Below are 22,515 nucleotides of genomic sequence, written 5' to 3' on the forward strand. Positions count from 1 at the left end.
GGGAACATGGGGGTACGTCAGGGCCATGCGCGAGATGAACGGTGAGGGGACACCCTGGGGACACCCTGGGGACATTGGGGACAGCCTGGGGACATTGGGGGGATCAGGGACACTGAGGGGGATTGGGGACATTGGGGGGATTGGGACATTGGGGACATCGGGGACACTGGGTACGTCAGGGCCATGCGCGAGATGAACGGTGAGGGGACAACGAGGGAACACATTGGGGACACCTGGGGGACATTGGGGACACTGGGGGGATTGGGGACACCCTGGGGACATTGGGGACACTGAGGGGGATCGGGGACATTGGGGGGATTGAGGAGATTGGAGACATTGGGGACATCGGGGTACATCAGGGCCATGCGCGAGATGAATGGTGAGGGGACAACGGGGACACCTTGGGGACACTGGGGACATTGGGGGGATCAGGAACATTGGGGGTTTGGGGACATCGGGGGATCGGGGGGGATTGGGGACACTGGGGACATCAGGGCCATGCGCGAGATGAACGGTGAGGGGACATTGGGGACAATGAGGGGACACCTTGGGGACATTGGGGACAGCCTGGGGACACTGAGGGGGATCAGGGACATCGGGGGGATTGGGGACACTGGGGACACTGGGGACATCGGGGACATCGGGGACATTGGGGGGATTGCAGTACGTCAGGGCCATGCGCGAGGTGAACGGTGAGGGGACTCCCCTGGGGACATTGGGGACATCATTGGGGACATCGGGGGGATTGGGGACATTGCAGGGACTGGCGCCATGGTGGGAACCTTGGGGACCCCCAACCTCCCAGTCGCCCACAGTCCCCTCCAGTCCATCCAGTGCTCCCAGTATAAACCAGTAACCCCGGTGTGCAGGGAAGTACGTGGGCAGCCGGCCCATCGGGCTGTCCCAGTGCTCCCAGTCCGTCCAGTATAACCCAGTTTGCAGGGAAGTACGTGGGCAGCCGGCCCATCGGGCCTGTCCCAGTGCTCCCAGTCCGTCCCAGTATAACCAGTTTGCAGGGAAGTACGTGGGCAGCCGGCCATCAAGCTGCGCAAGAGCCAGTGGAAGGAGCGCAACCTGGAGGTCGTGCGGCGCAAGCAGCGCGAGAAGAAGAAACTGGACTGAGATAGCGCCGGACTGGGCAGACTGGGACGTACTGGGAGGGACCGGGAGGGACCGGGACAAACTGGGACAAACTGGGACAAACTGGGAGCGCAATAAAGGCAGAGTTGAGGGCTGCACACGGAGCTGGGCGTGACTGGGATGGACTGGGAGGGGGACTGGGTTATACTGGTTTATACTGGGAGGGACTGGGAGGGGATTGGGGGGGGACTGGGTTATACTGGGAGGCACTGTTATACTGGGACGGAATGGGAGGGGACTGGAAGGGACTGGGATGGACTGGGAGGGGATTGGGGGGACTGGGAGGGAACTGGGATGGACTGGTTATACTGGGAGGGGATTGGTGGAGACTGGGAGGGACTGGTTTTAACTGGGAAGGAACCGGGCTGGACTGGTTTGAACTGGGAATGAATTACACGGCACGGGTTTTGAGCTGGGAAGGGGCGTGGTTATTTGTGGGTGGGGCTCGCCGAGGCCCCGCCCCCTCAGACCAGCTCCCCCTGGGGGGTCACGAGCGGCTCCGGGGGCACCTGGGGGGAGGGGCGGGGGTGGGGGAGGGGCCGCGGTCTGCCCTCCACCCCTCCCCCACCCCCGGACCCTACCCTCTGCCCCTCCCCCCACCCCTGGATTGTCCCACTGCCCCTCCCCCACCCCCCGGGCCCCACCCACTGCCCTCCCCCACCCTCCAAAGCAGCTCCTGCGCCCCTCCCCCCACCTCAGGCTGAGCTGCCCTGCCCCTCCCCCACCCCAGACCCCTCCCCCATCTCTTGGGCTCCTTCCCTGCCCCTCCCCCACCCCCAGACCCCCTCCTGCAGCCCCTCCCCCCGCCCCCCCCCCGCTGCCCCCTCTGCCCCTCCCCCACCCCGGCCCCCTCCCCCCTCACCTCCTCGTAGCCCCCCCACGGCTCCGCCTCCTCGTAGGGGTGCGGCTCCGCCCCGCCCCTCCCCCACTCCCCCTCGGGGGGCTCCCAGGGGGCGGGGCCGGCGCTGGGCTGGGGCGGGGCGGGGGCGGGGTCAGACACGGCCCCTCCCCCGCCCCCCCAAATCCGGGGCTGGGTCTGAAACCGCCCCTCCCCCACCCGGGAAACAGCCCCTCCCCCACCCGGGAAACAGCCCCTCCCCCACCCGGGAAACAGCCCCTCCCCCACCCGGGAAACTGCCCCTCCCCCACCCCAAACCTGCCCCTCCCCCAGCCCGAAATCCGCCCCTCCCCCACCCCAAACCTGCCCCTCCCACAACCCAAAATTGCCCCTCCCCCACCCTCCAAGCCGCCCCTCCCCCATCCAGTTCTGCGCCCCTCCCCCACCCTGAAAACCCTCCCCCACCCCAAACCGCCCCTCCCCCCACCTTTATAATCGCCCCCTCCCCCACCCAATCCCTGCCCCCCCGTAAATCGCCCCTCCCCCACTCCCGGCTTTGCCCCTCCCCCCTCACCGTCCCCGCCCCCTCCGCGGCCTCGCGGCGGCGCCGCCCCGCCCCACCGGAAGTAGCAGCAGCCGAGCCCCGCCCCCAGCCCGGCCAGGAGGAGGAGCCCCCCCAGGGCGCACAGCGCCCCCTGCAGGACGGGCCACAGCGGGTCCTCCCCCGCCACCAGGGGGCGCCGCCGGCTCCCTCCCGCGCCGGGGGCGGGGCCTCGGGCAGGGCTGGGGGCGGGGAAAGGGAAAAAAGGAACTTCCGGTCAGATTGCAGCCACTTCCGGTTCACTTCGGGTCCCAACCCAGCCTGCACTGCGCTTTGGCCACGCCCACCCCCTTGCAGCCGTTCCTCAGGCTGCTTCCGGTTTTTAAATCCCTCACTTCCTGTGCTGCTCGAGCTTCCGGTTCCGGTTTCCATTTTCACTTCAATTTTGCCACTAAAGCAGCGACTTCCGGTTTTCCCACCCACATCCGGTTTTCCTCACCCCATTTCCGGTTTCATCCCGGCAACATCCGGTTACAAAAAAAAACCCCCTGCCCGGCAGCTTCCGGTTTGCAGCCGGAAGTAACCCTTCACCACTTCCGGCCGCCATTTTGTTCCCACTCTCCCTCTGACGTCACCTCCAGGCCCCGCCCCCTTTCCCAATTTTGGGGTTTTTGGCCCCATTTCCCTACCGGAAGTGACGGCTCTCAGCCGCACGGGGGCGCTGTCCCCGCGGGCGTTGCGGGCGCGCAGGGTGACGTCATAGGGCGTGGCCGGGCGGAGCCCGCCCAGCGGGAGGGAGAAACCGGAAGTGACGAGGGCGGCGGGTGGGGGAGGGGCGTCCGGGCCCTCCGCGCTGTGGGGGAGGGGCAGAGGGAAAGTGAAGGGGGCGGGGCCGGAAGTGAAAGGGGGAGGGGCCGGGAAACCCCGGAGGAGGCAAAAGGAGGGGCGGGGCCACGCAGGGAACCATTAAAGGAACCGGAAATCGCGTGTGGGCGGGGCGGAAGTGAGACACAACAGAACCGGAAGTTGCGGTGGGGGAGAGAAAGGAACAGAATTTTGGGGCCGGAAGCTCGGGTGGGCGGACCGGAAGTGATGCAACACAACCGGAAGTTGGGGTTTAGCCACCGGGAGGGCCCCGGGGGCCGCTTTACAGGACCGGAAGTGGGGGCGGGCGCGGCAGAAGCGGCGCGGGGCGCCCCCTACCGGAGCAGGAAGTGCTGGGGCAGGCCCCCGTCCCAGCCCGGCTCCCAGGCCAGGCCCAGCCAGGAGCCCGAGCGGCCCCAGAGGCGCAGCGCCCGCGGCGGATCCGGCCGGTCTGCACACAGAGGAACCAGTACGGACCAGTACGGACCAGTGTGATACCGGTATGGACCCAGCACAGCCCAGTGACCTCCCAGTATGGGCCAGTGACCACCCAGTATGGACCAGTGCTCCCAGTGCAGCCCAGTGTGATCCCAGTGCTCCCAGTATGGACCAATGATCTCCCAGTGTGCTCCCAGTACAGCCCAGTGCTCCCAGTATGGCCCAGTGACCGTCCAGTGTGATCCTTCCCAGTCCCCCTCAATCTTCTCCCAGTCCCTCCCAGTCCTTCCCAGTCCCTCCAATCCCCTCCCAGTCCCTCCCAATCCCCTCCCAGTCGGTCCCAGTTGATCCCAGTCCCATTCCCAGTCTGTCCCAGTCCCTCCCAATCCCCTCCCAGTCCCCCCCAGTCCCTCCCAGTCCCTCCCAATCCCCTCCCAGTCCGTCCCAGTTTATCCCAGTCCCATCATCCTCCAGTCCCTCCCAATCCCCTCCAGTCCCTCCCAGTCCCCCCCAGTCCCCCCCCAGTCCCATTCCCAGTCCATCCCAGTTGATCCCAGTCCCTCCCAGTCCCTCCCAGTCCCTCCCAGTCCCCCCCATTCCCATTCCCAGTCCGTACCAGTTGATCCCAGTCCCATTCCCAGTCTGTCCCAGTCCCTCCCAGTCTGTCCCAGTTTATCCCAGTCCCATTCCCAGTCCCTCCCAGTCCCCCCCATTCCCATTCCCAGTCCGTACCAGTTGATCCCAGTCCCATTCCCAGTCGATCCCAGTCCCCCCCAGTCCCATTCCCAGTCCGTCCCCAGTATGTCCCAGTGCCCACCCACCCAGCCGCAGCCGCAGCCTCCTCCTGGCCGTGCCCCTCCCGTTGGTGGCCACCGCACTCGAAGACGCCCACGGTGCCGTTCTCGCCCCCCCCCGCGCTCCCAGTGCTCCCAGTGCTCCCAGTCCGGCGCCGGGGGCACGTTCAGGTAGCGGTAGCGGGGGGACTGGGCTGAACTGGGAGGGACTGGGGCGGACTGGGGGCCCCGCAGGAAGCGGCGGCGCAGGCGCGCCCGGGCCGCGGTGACGTTGGCCACGGTGAGCAGCGAGCTGGTCCAGGGGCCCTCGCGCCACTGCCGCTCCCGGAACGGCGAACTGGGACCAGTACGGGGGCACTGGGGTCAGCCCGGCACTGGGAGGGACTGGGGGGGACTGGGAGGGACTGGGAGGGGAGTGGGAGGGGACTGGAGGGACTGGGAGGGACTGGGAGGGACTGGGAGGGGAGTGGGAGGGACTGGGAGGGGAGTGGGAGGGGACTGGGAGGGACTGGGAGGGACTGGGAGGGACTGGGAGGGGAGTGGGAGGGGACTGGGAGGGGAGTGGGAGGGGACTGGGAGGGACTGGGAGGGACTGGGGGGAACTGGAGGGAACTGGGAGGGACTGGGAGGGACTGGGAGGAACTGGGATGGACTGGGAGGGACTGAGAGGGCACTGGGGAGGGATTGGGATGGACTGGGAGGGAACTGGAATGGACTGGGAGGGACTGGGGGGGACTGGGAGGGAACTGGATGGACTGGGAGGGACTGGGGGTGAACTGGGGGGGGACTGGGAGGGACTGGGAAAGAACTGGGAAGGGACTGGGAGGGGACTGGGAGGGAACTGGGAAGGGACTGGGAGGGACTGGGAGGGACTGGGAGGGAACTGGGAGGACTGGGAGGGACTGGGAGGGACTGGGAGGGCACTGGGGGGGACTGGGAGGGCACTGGGAGGGACTGGGAGGGACTGGGAGGGGCACTGGGAGGGGACTGGGAGGGACTGGGAGAGACTGGGACAAACTGGGAGGGACTGGGAGGGCACTGGGGGGGACTGGGACAAACTGGGACAAACTGGGAGGGACTGGGAGGGCACTGGGGGGGACTGGGAGGGCACTGGGAGGGAACTGGGAGGGGAGTGTGGAGTGACTGGGCTGGACTGGGGATATACTGGGAGGGACTGGAGAGACTGGGAGGGGATTGGGAGGGACTGGGAGGAACTGGGACGAAACTGGGAGGGGACTGGGAGGGTTTTAAAGGGTTACTGGTTTATACTGGGATATACTGGGAGGGACTGGGAGGGAACTGGGAGGGACTGGGATGGACTGGGAGGGGAATGGCAGGGACTGGCAGAGACTGGGAGGGACTGGGAGGGAACTTAGATGTTACTGGTTTATACTGGGAGGAACTGGGAGGGAACTGTGAGGGAACTGGGAGGGGAGGGGCGATACTGGGATGGACTGGGAGGGGGACTGGGACGGAACTGGGCGGAACTGGGATGGACTAGGAGGGGACTGGGAGGGGCTGGGAGGGAACTTAGGTGTTACTGGTTTATACTGGGAAGGAACTGGGAGGGAGTTGGAGGGAACTGGGAGGGGATTGGGGGGGAAACTGGGAAGGGGACTGGAGTTCTGCCCAGTTGCCCCCAGTCCATCCAGTTCATACCAGTATGGCCCAGTTTGATCAAGTGACCCCAGATCACTTCAGTTCATTCCAGTTCCCTCCCAGTCCCTTCCAATCATCTCCAGTCCATCCCAGTCTATCCCAGTTCCTCCCAGTACCTCCCAGTTCCAGTCCAGGTCCCTCCCAGTCCATCTCAGTCCCTCCCATTCCCCTCCCAGTCCCTCCCAGTCCCTCCCAGTATATCCCAGTCCCCTCCCAGTCCCTCCCAGTCCCCCCAGTCCCTCACCCCCGGCTCCCCGGGGCTCAGGCTCCTCCCGTTCCTCTCCCAGCTCAGCTCCACCCCCGGCACGCCCCGCGCTCGGCACCGCAGCGTCGCTGACTCCGCCCCCTCGGGCACCAGCACCACCCCCGCTCCGCCCCCTCCTCTGGCTCCGCCTCCATCTCGGGGCCGTCTGGAAAAGGGGGCGGGGTCAGGAGGAGGGTGCCCCCTGTTGGACGCTCTCATTGGTTCACCATCAGGGGTACTGCTGCTCTGGCCACGCCCACATTTGGCTCCTCCCCTTTGTCCCACTTTGTTTAGCTCCGCCCTTCCCTATTTTGTCCTCCTCCTTTGCGCCTCCTCATTAGCATGCTCATTAGCCCCACCTCCTTTAGCTCCTCCCCCACTGTCCTGTCCCCTTCAATTAGCCCCTCCCCCTCTAACCCCTCCCCCTCTAACCCCTCCCCCTTAGGCCCCGCCCCTTCAACCCCTCCCATTCTCCCATTAAACCCTCCCTGGTTAACCCCACCCCCTTTAGCCCTCCACACCCCTTTACCCCCTCCCACACCCCTTTAACCGCTCCCACACCCCCTTTAACCCCTCCCACACCCCTTTAACCCCTCCCCTGGCCCGTTTAGCCCCTCCCACACCCCTTTAGCCCCTCCCCACCCTGATTTAACCCCTCCCCCAGCCCGTTTAGCTCCGCCCCCAGCCCCTTAGCCCCGCCCCCTCTCACAGGTGACGAGCAGGCGCACGACGGCGCGGGCGGGGGGCGGCACCCCCGAGTCCACGCGGCACTCGTAGGGCCCCCCCAGCTCCCGCGCGCCCCCGAGACCCGCAGGCGCCCCCGGCACCCCCCGGCAGCGGCTCCAGCCCCGGCGGCAGCGCCAGCCCGCGAGCCCGCCTCGCCCTGCGCACCGGGGGGGACACGGCGGGCAAGGGTTAACAGGAAACAGCCCAAAAACGGCCCGAAGGAACCCCAAAACTGCCCAAAAAATAACCCCAAAACAGCCCAAAACTGCCCAAAAAATAACCCCAAAACAGCCCAAAAATGGCACTGAAATACCCCAACCACTGCCCAAAACTGCCCAAAAACGGCCCCAAAATAACCCCAAACGGCCCAAAACGGCCCGAAGAACCAAACCCCAAAACTGCCCAATACCAAAACGGCCCGAAGTAACCCCAAAACTGCCCAAAAACCCCAATAACCCCAAAACTGCCCAAAAAAGACCCGCAAAACACCCAAAAACGCCCCGAAATAACCCCAAACTGCCCCAAGATAACCCCAAAACAGCCCAAAAACGCCCGAAGTAACCCCAAAACTGCCCAAAAATAACCCCAAAACTGCCCAAAAACGGCCCGAATAACCCAAAACTGCCCAAAAAATAACCCCAAAACAGCCCAAAAATGCACCGAAATAACCCCAAAAATAACCCAAAAACGCCCCGAAATAACCCCAAAACAGCCCAAAAATAACCCCAAAATAACCCCAAAAAACGGCCCCGAAATAACCCCAAAAACAGCCCCAAAAATAACCCCAAAATAAGCCCCAAAAACGGCCCCGAAATAACCCCAAAACAGCCAACCAAAATAACCCCAAAACACCCCAAAAACGGCCCCGAAATAACCCCAAAACAGCCCAAAACGCCCCGAAATAACCCCAAAACAGCCCAAAAAATAACCCCAAAACAGCCCCAAAAACGGCCCCAAATAACCCCAAAACAGCCCAAAACGGCCCCGAAATAACCCCAAAACAGCCCAAAACAGCCCGAAATAACCCAAAACAGCCCAAAAAATAACCCCAAAACAGCCCAAAAACGGCCCGAAGGAACCCCACCCCAACAGCCCAAATAACCCCAAACTGCCCAAAAATGCCCGAAGTTACCCCAAAACAGCCCAAAAAATAAGCCCAAAACTGCCCAAAAATAACCCCAAAACTGCCCAAAAACGGCCCAAAGTAACCCCAAAACAGCCAAAAAAATAACCCCAAAACTGCCCAAAAACGGCCCGAAATAACCCCAAAACAGCCCAAAAAATAACCCCAAAGCAGCCCAAAAACGGCCCGAAATAACCCCAAAACTGCCCAAAAAATAACCCCAAAACAGCCCAAAAAATAACCCCAAAACAGCCCAAAAACAGCCCCGAAATAACCCCAAAACAGCCCAAAAACGGCCCCCGAAATAACCCCAAAACAGCCCAAAAAATAACCCCAAAAACGGCCCAAAAACGCCCCGAAATAACCCCAAAACAGCCCAAAATAACCCAAGCCCCAAAAACGGCCACCCAAAATAACCCCAAAACAGCCCAAAAACGGCCCCGAAATAACCCCAAAACAGCCCAAAAACAGCCCCGAAATAACCCCAAAACAGCCCAAAAAATAACCCCAAAACAGCCCAAAAACGGCCCCGAAATAACCCCAAAACAGCCCAAAAAATAACCCCAAAGCAGCCCAAAAACGCCGAAATAACCCCAAAACTGCCCAAAAAATAACCCAAAACAGCCCAAAAAATAACCCCAAAACAGCCCAAAAACAGGCCCCGAAATAACCCAAACAGCCCAAAAACGGCCCCGAAATAACCCCAAAACAGCCCAAAAATAACCCCAAAACAGCCCAATAACGCCCGAAGGAACCCCAAAACAGCCCAAAAAAATAACCCCAAAACTGCCCAAAAAATGGCCCGAAGTTACCCCAAAACAGCCCAAAAAACCCCCCCCCCCCCACCCCCCCCCCCCCCCCCCCCCCTCCCCATACTGCCCAAAAACAAAAACGGCCCAAAGTAACCCCAAAACAGCCAAAAAAATAACCCCAAAACTGCCAAAAACGGCCCGAAATAACCCCAAAACAGCCCAAAAAATAACCCCAAAGCAGCCCAAAAACGGCCCGAAATAACCCCAAAACTGCCCCAAAAAATAACCCCAAAACAGCCCAAAAAATAACCCCAAAACAGCCCAAAAACAGCCCCGAAATAACCCCAAAACAGCCCAAAAACGGCCCCGAAATAACCCCAAAACAGCCCAAAAAATAACCCCAAAACAGCCCAAAAATGGCCCGAAGTAACCCCAAAACTGCCCAAAAAATAACCCCAAAACAGCCCAAAAATGGCCCGAAATAACCCCAAAACAGCCCAAAAACGGCCCCGAAATAACCCCAAAACTGCCCAAAAAATAACCCCAAAACTGCCCAAAAACGGCCCCGAAATAACCCCAAAACAGCCCAAAAAATAACCCCAAAACAGCCCAAAAATGGCCCGAAGTAACCCCAAAACTGCCCAAAAAATAACCCCAAAACAGCCCAAAAACAGCCCCGAAATAACCCCAAAACAGCCCAAAAATGGCACCGAAATAACCCCAAAAAATAACCCCAAAAAACGGCCCAAAATAACCCCAAAAACAGCCCAAAAATGGCACTGAAATAACCCCAAAACAGCCCAAAAATGGCACCGAAATAACCCCATAATGGCACCGAAATAACCCCCAAATAACCCAAAAATAACCCAAAAATAGCCCAAAAAATGGCCCAGAAATAACCCCAAAATAGCCCAAAAATTGACCCAAACATAGCACCCCAACAGGGACCCGAAATAACCCCAAAATGGCACTGAAATAGCCCCAAAATAACCTCAAAAATAACCCAAAAATAACCCAAAAATAGCACCGACAGAGACCCAAAATAACCCAAAAATAACCCAAAAATGGCCCCGAAATAACCCAAAAATGGCACCGCAGTAACCCCAAAAATAACCCAAAAATAGCCCAAAAATAGCACCCCAACAGAGACCCGAAATAACCTGAAAATAACCCAAAAATGGCCCCGAAATAACCCAAAAATAACCCAAAAATAACCCAAAACCAGCACCAACAGAGACCCGAAATAACCCAAAAATAACCCAAAACCAGCACCAACAGAGACCCGAAATAACCCAAAAAATAACCCAAAACCAGCACCAAACCAAAATAACCCAAAAATAACCCAAAAATAACCCAAAATAGCACCCCAACAGAGACCCGAAATAACCCGAAAATAACCCAAAAATGGCACCGAAATAACCCCCAAAATAACCCAAAAATAACCCAAAACCAGCACCAACAGAGACCCGAAATAGCCCAAAAATGGCACTGAAATAACCCCAAAATAACCCAAAAATAGCACCAACAGAGACCCGAAATAACCCAAAAATAAACCGAAAATAACCCAAAAATGGCACCGAAATAACCCCAAAAAATAACCCAAAAATAGCACCCCAACAGGGATCAAAAATAACACCAAAACAGCCCAAAAATAGCACTCCAACAGAGACCCGAAATAACCCCAAAATAGCCCAAAAATGGCCCCAAAATAACCCCAAAACAGCCCAAAAAGAATCCAAAAATAGCACCGAGACCCAAAATAACCCAAACCAGCACCAAAATAACCCAACAGCCCAAAAATAACCCCAAAATAACCTAAAAATAGCACCAACAGAGACCTAAAATAACCAAAAAATGGCCCTGAAATAACCCCAAAACAGCCCAAAATAACCCAAAAAACCCCAAAAGTAGCACACAAAGTAACCCAAAACAGCCAAACATAACCGAAAAATAACCCAAAAATGGCACTGAAATAACCCCAAAATAACCCAAAATTAACCCAAAAATAGCACCGTCAGAGACTTGAAATAACCCAAAAATAACCCAAAAATAGCCCAAAATAGCCCAAAATAATGCAAAAATGGCACTGAAATAACCAAAAGAGCCCAAAATAACACAAAAATGGCACCGAAATAACCCCAAAACCAACCCAAAAATGGCACCAAAAATAACCCAAAATAACCCAAAAAATAACCCAAAACCAGCACCAACAGAGACCTGAAATAACCCAAAAATGGCACTTGAAATAACCCCAAAAATAACCCCAAAATAGCCCCAAAATAACCCAAAAATGGCATCAAAATTGACCCAAAATATCCGGGAAATATCCCAAAACCCCAAATCCCCCGCCAACCCTGCCCAAATCCCCCCTAAACCCTCCCAGGACCCCCCAAATCTCCCCCAGGACCCTCCCAGAAACCCCAAATCCCCACCAGGACCCCCCAAATCCCCCCCTAACCCCCCCCCCAAACCCCCCCAAACCCCCCAAATCTCCCCCAAATTCCCCCCAAATCCCTCCTAAACCCCCCAACATCCCCTCAAATCTCCCCCAAACCCCCCCAGGACCCCCCAAATCCCCCCAAAAACCTGCCCAAATTCCCGCAGGACCCCCCAAATCCCCCCGAAAATCCCCTAGGAACCCCCAAATCCTCCAAAAATCCTTTTAGGGACCCCCCAGATCTCCCCAAATCCCCCCCCAATTTCCCCCCAAATCCCCCCAGGATTCCCCCAGATCCCTCCCAAATCCCCTCAAGACCCCCCTAAATCCCCCCAGGACCCCCCAAATCCCCCCCCAAAACCTGCCCAAATTCTTCCCAGGACCCCCCAAATGCCCCCCAAATCCCCCCCAAATCCCCCTCTAAACCCCCCCAAATCCCCCCAGGACCCCCCCAAATCCCCCCTGGACCCCCCAAATCCCCCCCAAACCACCCCAAATCCCCCCCAGGACCCCCCAGGAACCCCCAAATCCCCCAGGATCCCCAAATCCCCCTCTAAACCCCCCCAAATCCCCCCAGGACCCCCAAATCCCCCCTAAACCCCCACAGAACCCCCCAAATCCCCCCCAAACCCCCCCAAATCCCACCCAGGACCCCCCAAAATCCCCCTAAACCCAGCCCCCCCTCACCAGGCGAGCCCAGCGCACGCTGCCCGGGGGAGGGGGCTGCCCTGGGCCCCCCCCAAATCCCCCCAAAACCACCCCAAATCCCCCCCAGGGCGCCCCAAATTCCCCCAGGACCCCCAAATCCCCCCCAGAACCCCCAAATCCCCCCCTAAGCCCCCCCCAGGACCCCCCCAAATCCCCCCCAAACCCCCGCCAGGACCCCTCAAATCCCACCCAGGATCCCCCAAATCCCCCCAAACCCCCCCGGGACCCCCCCAGGACCCCCCAAATAGCCCCCCAAAGCCCCCTCACCAGGCGAGCCAGCGCACGCTGCCCGGGGGGAGGGGGCTGCCCTGGGCCTCGCACAGCAGCTGCCCCTCCCCCCCCTCGTCCACCACCACCGGGTCGGGGGCGCGGACGATGCGGGGGGGCACTGGGGGGGCAAAGGGGGGGGTCAGGGGGGGTCAGGGGGGATTTGGGGGGGTCGGGGGGGGAATTGGGGAGGTCTTGGGGAGATCTGGGGAGATTTGGGGGGTCCTGAGGGAATTTTGGGGGGATCTGGGGGGTCCTGGGGGGATTCTGGGCAGTCGGGGGGGGGATTTTGGGGAGATTTGGGGCCCCTGGAGGGGATTTGGGGACAATTTTGGGGGTCCTGAGGGGATTTTGGGAGGATTTGAGGGGGTCTTGGGGTGATCTGGGGGGTCCTGGTGGGATTTTGGGGACATCTGGGGGGGTCGGGGGGCATTTGGGGGAGATTTGGGGTGTTTGTGGGGATTTGGGGGGGTCCTGGGGGTGATTTGAGGCGGATTTGGGGGGATTTGGGAGGTCCTGGTGGGATTTTGGGGGGATTTGGGGAGTCCTGAGGGGATTTGGGGGAGATCTGGGGGTCAGGGGGATTTTGGGGGGGGTCCTGGTGGGATTTTGGGAGGATTTGGGAGGGATCTGGGGGAATCCTGGGGGGATTTAGGGGAATTTGGGGGGTCCTGGGTGGAATTGAGGGGAATTTCAGGGCAGGATTTTGGATCATTTCTGGGTAATTTTGGGTTAATTTGCGATGAATTTTGTGTTCATTTTGGGTGAATTTTGGGCTGGTTCCGGGGGTAATTTTTGGGTCATTTGGGGTTAATTCCAGCTGAATTTTGGGGCTGGTTTCAGGGATAATTTTTGGGGTCATTCCGGGTGAATTTTGGGGTGATTTTGGGTTCATTCCGGGTGAATTTTGAGATAATTTTGGGGGCTGGTTTCGGGGAGATTTTGGGTTCATTCCGGGTGAATTTTGGGTTCATTCCGGGTGAATTTGGGGCTGGTTTCGGGGGTGGTTCTGGGGTGATTTTGGGTTCATTCCAGGTGAATTTTGGGGAAGTTTTGGGGATAATTTTGGGGTGAATTTGGGGCTGGTTTTGAGGTGATTTTGGGTTCATTCCGGGTGAATTTTGAGGTAATTTTGGGGCAATTTTGGGTTCATTCCAGGTGAATTTGGGGCTGGTTTCGGGGTGAATTCTGGGCTGATTTTGGGATCACTCCCGGTGACTTTGGGGGCGTTTCGGGGCTGATTTTGGGTTCACTCCGGGTGAATTTGGGGGTACTTTTGGGGCTGGTTTCGGGGCTGATTTTGGGTTCACTCCGGGTGACTTTGGGGGCGGTTCTGGGCTGATTTTGGGTTCACTCCGGGTGAATTTGGGGCTGGTTTCGCGGAGATTTTGGGGTGAATTCTGGGCTGGTTTCGGGGCTGATTTTGGGTTCACTCCGGGTGAATTTGGGGGCGTTTCGGGGGGTCCCGGACCCTGGACCAGCAGCGTGACGTCAGCGCCGGCCCCGCCCTCGGCGTTGTGGCACCACACCCGGTAGGGGGCGCTGTCGGCGCGGGTGACGTTGGCGATGACGAGAGCGCCCCCTGGCGACTGCCGGAACCGCGGGGACCCCTCTGGGGGCGGGGCCAAAGGGGCGGGGTCAGGGAGAGGCCACGCCCACACCGGAAAGCACGGGGAGCTCCCAGTGCTCCCAGTGCCCTCCCAGTGCTCCCAGTAACAGCCGGGGAACCTTCCCAGTGCTCCCAGTAACCTCCCAGTGCTCCCAGTAACACCCCAGGGCCCTCCCAGTAACATCCCAGTGCTCCCAGTAATGCCCTGGAACCATCCCAGTGCTCCCAGTAACACCCCAGGGCCCTCCCAGTAACATCCCAGTGCTCCCAGTAATGCCCTGGAACCATCCCAGTGCTCCCAGTAACACCCCAGGGCCCTCCCAGTAACATCCCAGTGCTCCCAGTAATGCCCTGGAACCATCCCAGTGCTCCCAGTAACACCCCAGGGCCCTCCCAGTAAGCCCAAACCCCAAACCAGTATAAACCAGTAACCCCATATCTCCATTTTACCCCTCCCAATCCCCTCTCAGTCTGTCCCAGTCCCTCCCAGTCCCTCCCAGTCCATCCCAGTCCCTCCCAGTTCCCTCCCAGTTCCTCCCAGTCCCTCCCAGTCCCTCCCAGTCCATCCCAGTCCCTCCCAGTCCATCCCAGTCCCTCCCAGTCCATCCCAGTCCCTCCCAGTCCCTCCCAGTCCATCCCAGTCCCTCCCAGTCCCTCCCAGTCCCTCCCAGTCCCTCCCAGTCCATCCCAGTCCCTCCCAGTCCATCCCAGTCCCTCCCAGTCCCTCCCAGTCCATCCCAGTCCCTCCCAGTCCCTCCCAGTCTGTCCCAGTCCCTCCCAGTCTGTCCCAGTTCCCTCCCAGTCCCATTCCCAGTCCATCCCAGTTTATCCCAGTCCCCCCAGTACCGGGGCTGATGCCCCTCCCCCGCAGGCTCCAGGCGCAGCGCTCGGGTGGGGGATGGGCGCGCACCGACAGCCCCAGCACGGCCTCGGAACCTTCCGGAACCAGCACGGGCGACGGGCCCGCGCTCACCACCGGCGCGTCTGCACCAGTACACACCAGTACACACCAGTACGGACCAGTACAGACCAGTATGGACCAGTATGGGCCGCCCAGCTCCATCCCAGTAACCCCCAGTGCCTTCCAAACCCGTTCCCAGTATAAACCAGTACAAACCAGTACATCCCAGTTAGGCTGTGACTGTCACCAGCGGCGCGTCTGCACCAGTACGCACCAGTATGGACCAATATAAACCAGTATAAACCAGTACGGACCAGTATGGGCCGCCCAGCTCCACCCCAGTAACCCCCAGTGCCTTCCAAACCTGTTCCCAGTATGTCCCAGTATAAACCAGTTAGGCCCCAGGGACCCCATCACTGTCATCAGCAGCGCGTCTGCACCAGTACGGACCAGTACAAACCAGTACGGACCAGTATAAACCAGTATAAACCAGTATGGGCCGCCCAGCTCCATCCCAGCAACCCCCAGTGCCTTCCAAACCCGTTCCCAGTATAAACCAGTATAAACCAGTAACCCCAAATGCAGTTTGTAACCCCTCCCAGTCGCTCCCAGTCCCTCCCAGTATAAACCAGTAACTCTTATAACCCCCCCAGTCCCTCCCAGTACAAACCAGTATAAACCAGAAACCCTTTATAACCCCCAGTCCCTCCCAGTATAAACCAGTAACCACTTATAACCCTCCCAGTCCCTCCCAGTATGTCCCAGTATAAACCAGTAACCCTTTATAAACCACCCAGTACATCCCAGTCCTTCCCAGTAAAAACCAGTAAGTCTTTATGACCCGCCCACTTCCCTCCCAGTCCCTCCCAGTATGTCCCAGTATAAACCAGTAACCCTTTAAAACCCTCCCAGTCCCCCCCAGTACAAACCAGTACAAACCAGTATAAACCAGTAACTTTTTATAACCCCCCCAGTCCCTTCCAGTATAAACCAGTAACGCTTTAAAACCCTCCCAGTCCTCCCCAGTCCCTCCCAGTATAACCCAGTATAAACCAGTAACCCTTTCTAGCCCCCCCCAGTCCCTCCCAGTCCCTCCCAGTCCATCCCAGTCCCTCCCAGTCCCTCCCAGTTCCCTCCCAGTTCCCTCCCAGTCCCTCCCAGTCCCTCCCAGTTCACTCCCAGTCCCCTCCCAGTCCCTCCCAGTCCCCCCCAGTTCCCTCCCAGTCCCTCCCAGTATAACCCGGTGCTCACGGCGCAGGCGCAGCACGTGGGCGGAGCTTACGGCCACGCCCAGCCCCCCGCTCCAGGCGCGGCACGTGATTGGCTGGTCCTGCAGCGACAGCGCCCCCTGCAGGAGCAGCCGCGACCCCACCGTGACCCCGCCGTGGGGGGCGGGGCTGGGGGGGAGGGGCAGCCCCGGCTCCCTGCGGGGAACTGGGGTTACTGGTTTGGACTGGGAGACACTGGGGGGGCTGGGGGGGGAGTGGGGGGGGAGTGGGAGGGAGTGGGAGGGACTGGGACGGACTGGGAGGGACTGGGATGGACTGGGAGGTACTGGGAGGTACTGGGAGGGAACTGGGAGGGACTGGGAGTGACTGGGAGGGGATTGGGGGGAACTGGGAGGGACTGGGTTATACTGGGAGGAGATTGGGGGTGGTTTAAAGGGGGCTTGGGGTTACTGGTTTATACTGGGAGGAACTGGGAACACTGGGGGAGTCACTGGTGTTACTGGGAAGGGTGTCAGGGGTCACTGGTCTGTACTGGTCCGTACTGGTCCGTACTGGTCTGTACTGGTCCCTACTGGTCCATACTGGTCTGTACTGGTCCGTACTGGTCCATACTGGTCTGTACTGGTCCCTACTGGTCCATACTGGTCTGTACTGGTCCATACTGGTCCGTACTGGTCCGTACTGGTCCATACTGGTCCATACTGGTCCGTACTGGTCCATACTGGTCCGTACTGGTCCGTACTGGTCCGTACTGGTCCGTACTGGTCTGTACTGGTCCGTACTGGTCTGTACTGGTCCGTACTGGTCCGTACTGGTCCGTACTGGTCCGTACTGGTCCATACTGGTCCATACTGGTTTATACTGGTCACTCACGGGGCGTGGCCGGGGCGGATCCAGGAGAGCTCCGGGGCCGGGTGGGCGGGGCCAGCGCGACACGTGACCGTGAGGGCGTGGCCTGGGCGGGGCTCCCGCGGGGACACCGAGATGGAGACGGACTGGGCTGGAACTGGGAGGGACTGGGATGAACTGGGAGGGACTGGGAGGGAATGGGAGGGACTGGGAGGGACTGGGGGTTACTGGGAGGGAGCTGGGAGGGACTGGGGGTTACTGGGACAGACTGGGGATTACTGGGAGGGACTGGGAGGGGATTTGGGGTTACTGGGAGGGGATTTGGGGTTACTGGTTTATACTGGGTTATACTGGGAGGGGCACAGGGAGGCCACGCCCATCTGTGGCCACACCCCCAAGGGCACCAGTTCATCCCAGTATAACCCAGTCCCCTCCCAGTACAAACCAGTGCAACCCTCTCCTCTCCCAGTGCCTCCCAGTACGAACCAGTAACCTTCCAGTAACTCCCAGTGAATCCCAGTTTGATTCCAGTCCCTCCTAGCCCCTCCCAGTCCCTCCCAGTCCCTCCCAGTATAAACCAGTGCTCCCAGTTCCTCACACAGCCCCTCCCAGTCCCTCCCAGTATAAACCAGTGCTCCCAGTTCCTCACACAGCCCCTCCCAGTATAAACCAGTACTCCCAGTTCCTCACACAGCACTCTCAGCCGCACGGGGGCGCTGCGCGTGGGTGGCGCCCCCTGGCGGACGGGCGCGGCCTCGCACCGGTAGGGGGCGCCGTTGTCGCTGGGCGTGGCCGTCACGTGCAGGGCCCGCGAGGTCACGTGACCCGAGCGGCTCTGCGGCGGGGCGTCCGCCAGGGGGCGCCCGTCCTGCGGGAGGGGGCGGGGCTTGAGCTGGGAGGGACTGGGACAAACTGGGAGGGACTGGGACAAACTGGGAGGGACTGGGAGGGACTGGGAGGGACTGGGAGTGAACTGGGAGGGAACTGGGGGGGACTGGGACAAACTGGGAGGGACTGGGACAAACTGGGAGGGACTGGGACAAACTGGGAGGGGACTGGGAGGGACTGGGAGGGACTGGGATGCACTGGGAGGGACTGGGACAAACTGGGAGGGACTGGGACAAACTGGGAGGGACTGGGACAAACTGTGAGGGAACTGGGAGGGACTGGGAGGGACTGGGAGGGACTGGGAGGGAACTGGGAGGGACTGGGAGGGAACTGGGAGGAACTGGGAGGGAACTGGGAGGGGATTTTGGGATTTTTGGGGGGAAATTTTGAGATTTTTGGGGGTATTTTGGAGGCTTTTTGGGGGATATTTTGTTAATTTTTAGGGGAGATTTTTGGGATATTTTGTGAATTTTTTGGGGATATTTTGGGATATTTTGTGAATTTTTTGGGATACTTTTGTGAATATTTTGTGAATTTTTGTGAATATTTTGTGAATTTTTGGGGCCGTTCCTGGGACACGTCGGGACTATTCTGAGGACGCCTCGGGGCTGGTTTTGGGGTAATTTCGGGCCGTTTCGGGCCGCTCACCTTGCTCCAGGCCAGGCGGGGGGCGGGGTGCCCCCCCCGCGCGTGGCACAGCAGCCGCAGCCCCTCCCCCACCCGGAAGGTGGCGTTGGGGGGCGGGGCCTCGACCCAGAGCGCCTGGGGCGGGTCTGGGGGCGGGGCCAGAGCGGGACACGCCCCCTTTAGCGGGACGCGCCCCCTTAGAGGGACACGCCCCCTTGGAGGGACACGCCCCCTTTAGAGGGACACGCCCCCTTAGAGGGACACGCCCCCTTGGAGGGACACGCCCCCTTTAGAGGGACACGCCCCCTTTAGAGGGACACGCCCCCTTTAGAGGGACACGCCCCCTTCAGAGGGACACGCCCCCTGAGAGGGACACGCCCCTTAGAGGGACACGCCCCCTTAGAGGGACACCTCCCCAGTCCCTCCCAGTACAAACCAGTATCCCCCAGTCCCCTCCCAGTCCTCCCCAGTCCCTCCCAGTATAAACCAGTATCCCCCAGTCCCTTCCCAGTCATTCCCAGTCTCCTCCCGGTATAAACCAGTATCCCCCAGTCCCCTCCCAGTCATTCCCAGTTTGTCCCAGTTCCGTCCCAGTCCCCTCCCAGTTTGTTCCAGTCCCTCCCAAACCCCTCCCAGCCCCACTCCCAGTCTCTCCCAGTATATCCCAGTATGCCCAGTACGCTCACGGCTGACGCTCAGGGTCACGCTCCGTGCCCCCAGCCCCACTCCCAGTATAACCAGTATAACCAGTATAACCAGTACGCTCACGGCTCACGCTCAGGGTCACGCTCCGTGCCCCCAGCCCCATTCCCAGTATAACCAGTATAACCAGTATGCCCAGTACGCTCACGGCTCACGCTCAGGGTCACGCTCCGTGCCCCCAGCCCCACTCCCAGTCTCTCCCAGTATAACCAGTATAACCAGTAAGGCTCACGGCTCACGCTCAGGGTCACGCTCCGTGCCCCCAGCCCCACTCCCAGTATAACCAGTATAACCAGTATAACCAGTAAGGCTCACGGCTCACGCTCAGGGTCACGCTCCGTGCCCCCAGCCCCACTCCCAGTCTCTCCCAGTATAACCAGTATAACCAGTAAGGCTCACGGCTCACGCTCAGGGTCACGCTCCGTGCCCCCAGCCCCATTCCCAGTATAACCAGTATAACCAGTATGCCCAGTGCGCTCACGGCTCACGCTCAGGGTCACGCTCCGTGCCCCCAGCCCCACTCCCAGTATAACCAGTATAACCAGTATAACCAGTAAGGCTCACGGCTCACGCTCAGGGTCACGCTCACGCTCCGTGTCCCCACCCCCGCCGTCTCGGCCTCGCACACCAGGGCGGAGCCGTGGTCCTGGCCCCGCCCCCGCAGCGTCACGTTCGAGAAGGCTCCGCCCCCCTGCGGGCACAGGGGGCACTCCCAGTACAGCCCAGTATAGCCCAGTATAGCCCAGTGTGAGCCAATCCCCTCCCAGTCCCTCCCAGTCCCGCCCAGTCCCCCCCTGTCCCTCCCAGTCCCCCCCAGTATATTCCAGTATAACATAGTTGCCCTCCCAGTCCCTCCCAGTGTTTCCCAGTTTGTCCCAATCCCCTCCCAGTTCCCTCCCAGTCCCTCCCAGTTCCCTCCCAGTTCATCCCAGTCCCTCCCAGTATAACCCAGTCCCTCCCAGTCCCCTCCCAGTCCCACACAGTCCCTCCTAGTCCATCCCAGTGTTTCCCAGTTTGTCCCAGTTTGTCCCAGTCCCCTCCTAGTTCCCTCCCAGTCCCTCCCAGTTCCCTCCCAGTTCCCTCCCAGTTCATCCCAGTTCCCTCCCAGTCCCTCCCAGTTCCCTCCCAGTTCCCTCCCAGTTCATCCCAGTTCCCTCCCAGTTCATCCCAGTCCCTCCCAGTATAACCCAGTCCCTCCCAGTCCCCTCCCAGTCCCACACAGTCCCTCCCAGTATATCCCAGTTTGCCCAGTTCACTCACCGGTGTCTATCCCTTGCTGCTGGGGCTCAGCGGGGCGCCCCCCAGTCCCTCCCAGTATATCCCAGTATATCCCAGTTCACTCACGTGTGTCCGTCCCTCGCTGCTGGCGCTCAGCGGGACCCCCCAGTCCATCCCAGTCCATCCCAGTATATCCCAGTCCATCCCAGTTCACTCACGTGTGTCTGTCCCTCGCTGCTGGCGCTCAGCAGGGCGCCCCCAGTCCATCCCAGTCCATCCCAGTGCATCCCAGTTTGCCCAGTTCACTCACCGGGGTGGGTCCCTCGCTGCTGGCGCTCAGCGGGGCGCCCCCAGTCCATCCCAGTCCCTCCCAGTACATCCCAGTTTGCCCAGTTCACTCACGTGTGTCTGTCCCTCGCTGCTGGCGCTCAGCGGGGCGCCCCCAGTGCCTCCCAGTACATCCCAGTACATCCCAGTTCACTCACTGGTGTCTGTCCCTCGCTGCTGGCGCTCAGCGGGGCGCCCCCAGTCCATCCCAGTATATCCCAGTACATCCCAGTCCATCCCAGTACATCCCAGTTTGCCCAGTTCACTCACGTGTGTCTGTCCCTCGCTGCTGGCGCTCAGCGGGGCCCCCCCAGTCCCTCCCAGTCCCTCCCAGTACATCCCAGTTTGCCCAGTTCACTCACCGGGGTCTGTCCCAGTACATCCCAGTACATCCCAGTTCACTCACGGGTGTCCGTCCCTCGCTGCTGGCGCTCAGCGGGGTGCCCCCCAGTCCATCCCAGTCCCTCCCAGTATATCCCAGTTTGCCCAGTTCACTCACGTGTGTCTGTCCCTCGCTGCTGGCGCTCAGCGGGGTGCCCCCCAGTCCATCCCAGTCCATCCCAGTATATCCCAGTATATCCCAGTTCACTCACGTGTGTCTGTCCCTCGCTGCTGGCGCTCAGCGGGGCGCCCCCAGTCCATCCCAGTCCATCCCAGTATATCCCAGTATATCCCAGTTCACTCACGTGTGTCCGTCCCTCGCTGCTGGCGCGCAGCGGGGCGCCCCCCAGTCCATCCCAGTCCATCCCAGTACATCCCAGTTCACTCACCGGTGTCCGTCCCTCGCTGCTGGCGCTCAGCGGGGCCCCCCAGTCCATCCCAGTCTATCCCAGTATATCCCAGTATATCCCAGTTCACTCACCGGTGTCCGTCCCTCGCTGCTGGCGCTCAGCGGGGCCCCCCAGTCCATCCCAGTCCATCCCAGTATATCCCAGTACATCCCAGTTCACTCACGTGTGTCCGTCCCTCGCTGCTGGTGCTCAGCGGGGCGCCCCCAGTCCCTCCCAGTATATCCCAGTATATCCCAGTTCACTCACCGGTGTCCGTCCCTCGCTGCTGGCGCTCAGCGGGGCCCCCCAGTCCATCCCAGTCCATCCCAGTACATCCCAGTACATCCCAGTTCACTCACCGGTGTCCGTCCCTCGCTGCTGGCGCTCAGCGGGGCGCCCCCCAGTCCCTCCCAGTATATCCCAGTACATCCCAGTTTGCCCAGTTCACTCACGGGTGTCCGTCCCTCGCTGCTGGCGCTCAGCGGGGCCCCCCCAGTCCCTCCCAGTACATCCCAGTTTGCCCAGTTCACTCATGGGTGTCCGTCCCTCGCTGCTGGCGCTCAGCGGGGCGCCCCCAGTACATCCCAGTATATCCCAGTACATCCCAGTACATCCCAGTTCACTCACGTGTGCCCGTCCCTCGCTGCTGGCGCTCAGCGGGGCCCCCCAGTCCATCCCAGTCCATCCCAGTATATCCCAGTACATCCCAGTACATCCCAGTTCACTCACGTGTGCCCGTCCCTCGCTGCTGGCGCTCAGCGGGGCGCCCCCAGTCCATCCCAGTATATCCCAGTACATCCCAGTATATCCCAGTTCACTCATGGGTGTCCGTCCCTCGCTGCTGGCGCTCAGCGGGGCCCCCCC

At 60.3% G+C, this 22,515-nt stretch overlaps 1 protein-coding gene and 1 long non-coding RNA gene across 2 annotated transcripts; both read right to left on the reverse strand.

Moving 5' to 3' along the window:
• Nucleotides 1-2,562: 2,562 nt before the first annotated feature.
• On the reverse strand, nucleotides 2,563-3,835 carry LOC135288588 (uncharacterized). The gene is made up of 3 exons (XR_010351645.1): nucleotides 3,723-3,835; nucleotides 3,209-3,372; nucleotides 2,563-2,761 (listed from the first exon to the last, which is right to left on the reverse strand). It is a non-coding gene; the product is annotated as an uncharacterized LOC135288588 (long non-coding RNA).
• Nucleotides 3,836-6,525: 2,690 nt separating this feature from the next.
• LOC135288454 (nephrin-like) lies at nucleotides 6,526-15,790 on the reverse strand. Its single transcript, XM_064401845.1, has 6 exons — nucleotides 14,987-15,790; nucleotides 14,003-14,143; nucleotides 12,532-12,652; nucleotides 12,244-12,284; nucleotides 7,228-7,401; nucleotides 6,526-6,684 (listed from the first exon to the last, which is right to left on the reverse strand). Exons 1-6 carry the CDS (start codon nucleotides 15,201-15,203, stop codon nucleotides 6,563-6,565), a joined length of 816 nt encoding a protein of 271 aa, XP_064257915.1. The 5' UTR covers nucleotides 15,204-15,790; the 3' UTR covers nucleotides 6,526-6,562.
• Nucleotides 15,791-22,515: the final 6,725 nt, after the last annotated feature.

The sequence above is a fragment of the Passer domesticus genome, chromosome 33, assembly GCF_036417665.1.
Source record: "Passer domesticus isolate bPasDom1 chromosome 33, bPasDom1.hap1, whole genome shotgun sequence".
Lineage (NCBI taxonomy): Eukaryota > Metazoa > Chordata > Aves > Passeriformes > Passeridae > Passer > Passer domesticus.